The following is an 8,061-nucleotide window of genomic DNA, read 5'->3' on the forward strand; positions in this document are numbered from 1 at the left end:
GAAAAGACTCTGATGCTGGGAGGGATTGGGGGCAGGAGGACAAGGGGACGACAGAGGATGAGATGGCTGGATGGCATCACTGACTTGATGGATGTGAGTGTGAGTGAACTCCGGGAGTTGGTGATGGACAGGGAGGCCTGGAGTGCTGCGATTCATGGGGTCGCAAAGAGTCGGACACGACTGAGCGACTGATCTGATCTGAATACAAGTTTGAGCATAATTTTGTTAGCCTTCTTAGAAAATGTATTTCTTAAAAAGCATACCATGTGGGCTGGAGTTTTCACCAATCCAAAGCACCCTGAATAATGTTAGGTAGTAGTAACTAATTATTCAGGTATTCCTACATGTCTTTAACAAATACTACATTAACAAACTGCCAGGTATGGGCAGAGGGCTGTCCTTGGTGCTTCTGTACAAATATGGAGGCCAAGAGTCATTGTCCATAGGTATGTCCAGTCTAAAGGAGTTTTCATTCCATGATTACAATGAAGATTTTTCTCACTTGCACAGATACACCACCAAATGGCTGAAACTATTCAAAGCTCAGACAGAAAGACAATCTATTCAACCTGGCTCTTAGCGGGAAGCCAAATATTTCATCTGATTCTCAGCTCAAGAACCACTAATATGATCCAAATGGAGAAAATATTTCTATGGTGGACTCACTGAGAGAGAATATACTTCCTAGGTAAGTAATCACCCACTTTTTCATGGGTGATTCTGACCATACAAGAATTCTGACATACATATGACAGAATCTAACCCTTCACATAGAATGTCACTGCACATTATTAGCTAAAAAATGTAGACCACAAGTCTTCAAAGTATAGGAATGACAGAGTATGTATAAAATTGAATATTATTTAGCTATTAAATGATAATGTTTGAATTATATAGAAACATAGAAAAATTGTACGTGCTGTAATGCTAAGTGATAATAGTATAGTATCTAAAATGTACTCTAAGAATAGCTATTTAAAATATGTAGGTATATTTTCAGAAGAAGTTACCTTCAGAGTAGTAGAACTGTGGGTGCTTTATAACATTTTTCCTTTAGTGTTTTTTCCTCAATTTCTTAATCCAGTGTAAGACCTGTTTATCTGACCTCTTTTCCACGAGCCTGTAACTGAAGACATTATGTTTACTCTGCATCCTTTATACAAAGGATCCATATGATAAATTCCTTATTTGTTTCAGATACAACTAGAAGGACAAGTTTCTTCAAAATACTATAAACAAAATTAAGCAAAAACTGTAAGAATCATCTCACCCAATACAATAGGCTTACCTTAAATGCGGGAAACAGAAAGCTGTATTTGTGTACAACAAAAAAGCAACATGTCAGAAAGCAATGCATAAGAAACCTTTACTTTGCTCTATCCTGTTGTTATTCAGTTCTGTTTTTAAATTCTCTTGTCCTGTTGTTTGTATTTTATTTCTAAGCCACCTCAAATCATTTTAAAAAGTTAAGGAGAACAAGTGCAACAAATAAAATGGGCATTCCTGAGTAACAGTGTTTTATATTAATTCTCTCTTTTTGCACCAAGAATTGTATAAATAGAATTCAGTTTCCAAAATCTGGAAGCCATCTACTTTGAATATTAACTGTGAAATAAGAAAAGGTTTTAAACACTACTCCTAGTAAATTTGTATCTAAATCATTTGACCTAAATGATCAAATTATAATTAACATACACTGAGATAAAAGTTATAAGAAATGAAGTTTCTTATATTTGTCATGTATGTGATGCCCTTCCTGTAAGGTGGGAACTACTTAAAGTTAGGAACTAAGATTTAAAATTTTTTTTTTCATAAAATTGAGTCGAATGAAGTTAAATTGTGTTTTCATTTATAAAAGTTTGGAAATTTAAAAACTAACTCTTTTGACCAAACGTATTGGTCTAGCAATTTAAAAAATTTTAAATACTACTAAGAAATATCATAGTCCTTTAAAGTCAGCTTACTTTTCCGATGCTGTTGAAAACAAAACTTTCACATCTTGAGGCAAACAAAGCACCAAAGAAAAGTGCATCAGCTGAGAAGATGTGAAGGACCCAGGTTTATAAACGTGTGGGGCTCAGGAAGAAGATGTGAAGGACACAGGTTTATAAATGTGTGGGCCCAGGAAGAAGATGTGAAGGACACAGGTTTATAAATGTGTGGGGCCCAGGAAGAAGATGTGAAGGACACAGGTTTATAAACGTGTGGGCCCAGGAAGAAGATGTGAAGGACACAGGTTTATAAATGTGTGGGCCCAGGAAGAAGATGTGAAGGACACAGGTTTATAAATGTGTGGGCCCAGGAAGGCTGAACGGAGACGTGGAACAGCTGAAGGAGACCAGTAAGATTGTATATCAATAATGCAAATAACAGAATATATAGGAGGTGAGAGGTGTATTTTTAAAATAAATATTTTCCTTATAAAACAAAGCATGCGTCAAACAAATACAAAATATTTGTTACACAAAAATGTAGTAACTGACAAATTACCAATTTGTTAAACTTAGAAAAAGTTCTAACTTATTTCATAACTCAAAAGAAAAAACTTAAAATTTTTGTTACTCAAGTTAATTTAGTTCCAAGTTATAAACGGTACAAAATCTTGGTTTAAAAATGTCACTCTATGATTGTCTCAATTTATTTTGCCATGCCATGACAAAAAAAAAAATCTTTCAAATGTTTTAAGTATTTAAATAAAATACTGTTTCTAACATAAACTTATTCAAAGAACTTTTACATCAGTAGGCCAACATGTATTAATTACCCTCTTAGTATAAACAAGAAACACTAATGACAATGCGTTGTAGAACTTAATACCTGCCAATTCACATGCAACACAATAATCAATCTGAAGAGGCTAATAAAATTTTAAGGACATGGTCATTCTCTCCTCCTGTAACTCCATATGCTAACATTCTCATCAACTGAATGACAATTTCATGATCCCATATTTTCTAAACTCCTTGTCTCCAGGTTGGAATAGCCCTAAGGAGAAGAAGAAAAGAGAGTATAAATATATAGGGTATTTTTTTAAAGTCTTGATTAAATGTTAACTTTTAAAAAGTATATAGATTTGTTTTATCTATACACTCTTTAAAAAGTTTATAATAAACTATTATAAAATATAATATATATAAATTACATAAAACATATACAGTTCATATACAGTTTATTAGATTATTATAGAGTGAACACCATTCTAACTCCTTCTTTACCTATGTGGGATATGTAGAAGTGGCCCAGAGCCTGTTGGTCCTATCTTTTTGGTCCGTTCTTCCCAACCTTTGGTAGGTTTGTAAAGTCTAGAGGGATCTCTACTAACATTGTTTTCAACCTGTAATCGGAAGTAAAATGAGTGCCAGTTAATTTAAATGAACTATTCAGTTTGTACTTGTAAGATCTTTAGTAACAGAAAGCAGGTTTAAGAAAAATATTTGATATTCCCTAGACAGAAATAAAACTGTTAATAACCTCTTCAGTAAACTTCTAATTGTGCTCATACAGCTAAAATAAAATTTGGATTACATCAATCTACTAATAAAATGTTAATTTATTTTTTCTAGTTACTTTATTCTACTTCGCTGTTGTATTTTTTTGTATTTCTCTCATGAGGGAAATTGGAGAAGGCACTGGCACCCCACTCCAGTACTCTTGCCTGGAAAATCCCATGGATGGAGGAACCTGGTAGGCTGCAGTCCATGGGGTTGCTACGGACACGACTGAGCAACTTCACTTTCACTTTTCACTTTCATGCATTGAAGAAGGAAATGGCAACCCACTCCAGTGTTGTTGCCTGGAGAATCCCAGGGACAGGGGAGCCTGGTGGGCTGCCGTCTATGGGGTCACACAGAGTCGGACACGACTGAAGCGACTTAGCAGCAGCAGCAGCAGCATGAGGAAAATGTAACACAGCAAACTATGACGGACAATAAATTTAAGATAAATAACCACCAGTAAGTAGTCCTTTGTTTCATCTGTGAGAGTCACTAGTATCTTTATCACCAATGAAATTCAACAATGCTCATAGCTGCTATAGATCTAAAGTATAGGCTCATATAGGAAGAATGGGGGCTTCTCTGGTGGCTCAGACAATAAAGTATCCGCCTGCAATGCAGAAAACCTGGGTTCAATCTCTGGGTTGGGAAGATCCCCTGGAGAAGGGAAAGTCTATCTACTCCAGTATTCTTGCCTGGAGAATTCCATGAACAAAGGGGCCTTGTGGGCCACAGCCCATGAGGTTGCAAACAGTTATACATAAATGAGCAATTAACACTTTCACTTTTTTTCACATAGGAAGAATGAAGAAAAGAATGAAGAGCAGGAAGAAAGAAGGAATTTAGGGTAAAAGAAAACGAGGTGCTTATAATGTGAAATGGTAGAATTAAACAGTTGCTTTGTAATTTGTAAATAAGTATGAAATAAAGGAGATGGAGATAAAAGAGAACTGGATTTTACGTTTGGAGCCTTACAAATAAAAGAATTATGATAATAACAATGAAAATAATTAATCTCAGTGTAGAGTACCTTTTCTTTTAATTTTGCCAGTTTTCTTTGTTTTTCTGCCTTCTCATCTTCCTTTAATTGTCTATTCAGAATTTTCAATTCAAGTTTATGTAAATCCTAAAAGACATATACCAACAAAAAAGATAACATTAAGAAGTAAAATTAACTAGAATTTATTTCAAAGTTTAGTTGCTTGCATGTAAAATTAAATTACCTTAAATAGCAATATACCTTTAATATCAACTTTTTCCAAAAAAAGAAAATCTAAGAGCTTTATTTTCTCTGAATATCAACGTAACACATGCACATCCTTTCTGAATCACTTTCTTTCAACTGTTTCTTGTTTTATTTTATGGGTCAATCTAAAACTTCCTTTCTTTTAATGGGTAAAATTTTCAGTTATCAATACAGAGATGTCTGGTTTTAGATCTCTTGCATTATACTTTCTGTGCAATACAAGGTTTTCTTTTTTTCTAAGTCTTTTATTATGTGACTTGCTTGCTTTTTTGGGGAATGGATCTTTGGTTAGGGAGATTTTTATTTTTTATATGAGCCAAAAGAAATACCATTAGTAATGTGTTATTTTTTATTATTTTCTTTGTACTTCCCTTATGTTTTGCTTTATAAATGTTGCCTATATTTGCACGTATATTTTGATGCAATTCATAAGTTATCTCTCATTTGTACTCTTTTTCATTTTAAAGTACCCTTCCTTGTCTTTTTTTAATATAATTGGACTGAATTCTGCCCTATCTGATGAGACTGCAACTTCTTTCTTTGATTAGGATTTTTCTTGTATACATTTGTTTAAAATCACTATAGCCCTACCTCTCAGCAATAACCTTGATTCCTTTAAGTATACACTGAGTATAATGTGCTAGACCCTGGGGTAAAGCATGAACAAAAAGGACAAAACCTCTGCCTTCATAGAGCTTACACTATGGTAGGAAGCTGGACAGTGACCAAGTAAGCAAATCGCCTACGGGGAAAACCCAGCCAGTGTGGCAGAGCAGACAAGACCTTCATGGCCTGGACTGTGGCTGCCTTTCCAGTCTCGTCTCCTGCTGGCTTCCGTATCCCCCTCGATACTGGCTTCCATCTCCCCCTAAGAATATTGAAGTGTTTACAGTTTCCCCCATAAGCTACTGTTACGCTCCTCCAAGCCGCCCATTCACGCTGTTTCTTCTGCTAGGAAGGAGCTCTTTCCTTCCCTTTCAAGACTCAAGTATCGCCTTCTGCCTCACGCAGCTGTGTGAGCTTCCCTCCGTGCACTCCACCTCCCCAAGCTGTCTGTCCGCACCTCAAGCGCCACACTGTGTACCATATCACAGCGAAGTCCCCTATCTGCACACCACTCATCCCCACTAGACTATAACCTACTAGAAAGCAGGGAGCACAGCCTACTTATTTTGGTGTACTAATGCTAGGTCCAGGCCAGATACGTAAGATACGTAAGAAGCATTCAATTAATTTTTGCCGAATTGAGCCTGGAAGTAATACCTCCATGTGTATCACTGAAAAATTATTCAGGAAATGTATTTACTTACTCTTTCTTGAAACCTGGAAATTTCATCAGCAGCAGTTTTCCTTTTTTCTGCCTTTTCTGTCTTTTCCCGTATCTCCTTTTCAAGTCTCAAAAATTCTTCCTGTTCTTTCTTCTGTTGGGTGTACGTTTCCAGCAGCAATTTCAGTTTACACTGGCGCTGACGCTCTCTCTGCTGCTTTTTCTCTTTCTCTTCTTCCTCTTTTAACTGGGAAGGGTTTTTCATTGACATTTCTATACTTCTCTGTTTTTTCCAAGCTTCAATGGCCAATTTTTGCTTCTTTCTTTGTTCTTCTTTTTGTTTTTGATTATCTTCCTGTTTACTATGAGAAAGTACTTGTATGCTGTCTTTTTCCTTTAATTTGAAAATTTCCTCCTTTTTTTGTTGCTTTTTGGTTTTCCAATGCTGAATAGACTATGTGGTTAAAAAACAACAATAGCAAGAAAAAAAAATTTTTAATAACCAAAAGCATTTTATTTTTTATTTTAATTTGGCTGCACCGTGAAGCATGTGGCATCTTAGTTCCCCAACCAGTGACAGAACCTGGGCCTCGACAGTGAAAGCACCAAATCTTCACCACTGGATTGCCAGGGAATTCCCGCCAAAACCATTTTAAAATACAACCTCAAATCCGTATCTCTTTCTACATAGTGACTGCAGTATGCTTGTTGCTTAGATTTGAAAAGTGGTTTTTTAAACCAATGCAACTTTTTCTACTTCTCTTTGTAAAAAATTTAATGTATCTTTTAAAACACTAAATAATGGCTATTCCATTGGCCTTTCTCTTCCTCTTTGAATCACCAGGTACACAAGGACTGCACCTCATGAAGTCTCCTCCTCCCCTTTACCTCCTTCCTTGATGTTCACGGGAAACAGTCCTTTCCTCTGATCATTTCACTTCTGCTTCCAAATTCTCTTTCTAGGCTTATAATCCCTTCTGAGTGACCCATCTCTGGTCAAATTCAGAAAAGGAGTTAAAAGTGAGGTAGGTGAGGATATGTGCTCTGAAGCCAGGTATCTGGGACCAAATCCTGGCTTTTCCAATTACTAGATGTAACCTTGGGTGAGTCGTTACATGTCTCTGTCCTTATTTTGCTCATCTGTAAGTGGTAGGTAGCATTTCTCAAATAGGGTTGTTCTGAAGTTTAAATGAGTCAGTGCTTGGCACATAGTGCTTCAAAAGTATTTAAAAAAAAAGGAAAATAGCTTCATATCTTTATAAGTGGGTATGTAAAGATTATTTAAAATTCTAGCGGGCTTTTCTATGCCATAAAGGAAACTGAATTACTTTTCCCTGAAGTTCCTCATGGTATATCATCCATTTTCATGAAATACATCCTTCTGCTGTGTGTACTATACGCAAGACAATGTGAATAGGACCCACAGCTGATTAAACAATACCAGATGCCATCTAGTCCAGTGCTACTCAAAGTACCAGTCCACAACAATATCAGGAATTCATGCCGGAAGGTAAATCAATGTACTGCTTCTTTCAACGAGGAAGTTTTCTGTGAAAAAACAGTCACTTGAACTAAATAGCATGCTTACTGGGTAGCTGATTCTTGTATAATCACAATAACTCATTGAAGACCAGAAACAGTTTGCAAACTAACATCCAACCCATGGACCAAGTTTGACCAGCACTGCTCTAGGTGAGATAAGACATGTGCATAAATACTAGAACATATTTTAGAACATGCCATCGCATAGCACACAAGACATATAAACAAGTGTTAGTGAAATTCTGAGGGGTGAGTAGGCAAAAGGAAGCAGCATATGGTCTGGGCAGATGCAGGTTAAGTTAGCAGTGGATGGTGGAAGAAAGAAGGAGGTTCCAGAAAGTGAGAACAAGATAAGCAAGAGGACATGGACCACAAAGTTCATGGAACGTCTGAAAAGAAGTATGTTCATTTAGGCAAAACATACGATATATTAAAGGAAGTGGGAGATAAGAATGGTAAATTTTCTACTCAACCTTCTCAGCTCAACAGATTTAAAATGCATTTCTGGACTT

At 36.2% G+C, this 8,061-nt stretch overlaps 1 protein-coding gene across 1 annotated transcript in view; it reads right to left on the reverse strand.

Moving 5' to 3' along the window:
* Window positions 1–2,379: 2,379 nt before the first annotated feature.
* Window positions 2,380–8,061, reverse strand: part of CCDC112 (coiled-coil domain containing 112) — a 50,318-nt gene continuing 44,636 nt past the window's right edge. The window contains exons 8-11 of the mRNA XM_010862076.1: window positions 6,051–6,461; window positions 4,525–4,620; window positions 3,216–3,334; window positions 2,380–2,985 (exon numbers count right to left, since the gene is read on the reverse strand). Of these exons, the coding sequence (XP_010860378.1) occupies window positions 2,955–2,985; window positions 3,216–3,334; window positions 4,525–4,620; window positions 6,051–6,461 (657 nt within the window). The 3' untranslated portion in view covers window positions 2,380–2,954. The remainder of the gene's footprint in view (window positions 2,986–3,215; window positions 3,335–4,524; window positions 4,621–6,050; window positions 6,462–8,061) is intronic.

The sequence above is a fragment of the Bison bison genome, unplaced genomic scaffold, assembly GCF_000754665.1.
Source record: "Bison bison bison isolate TAMUID 2011002044 unplaced genomic scaffold, Bison_UMD1.0 scf7180017864476, whole genome shotgun sequence".
In the NCBI taxonomy this organism is placed as follows: domain Eukaryota; kingdom Metazoa; phylum Chordata; class Mammalia; order Artiodactyla; family Bovidae; genus Bison; species Bison bison.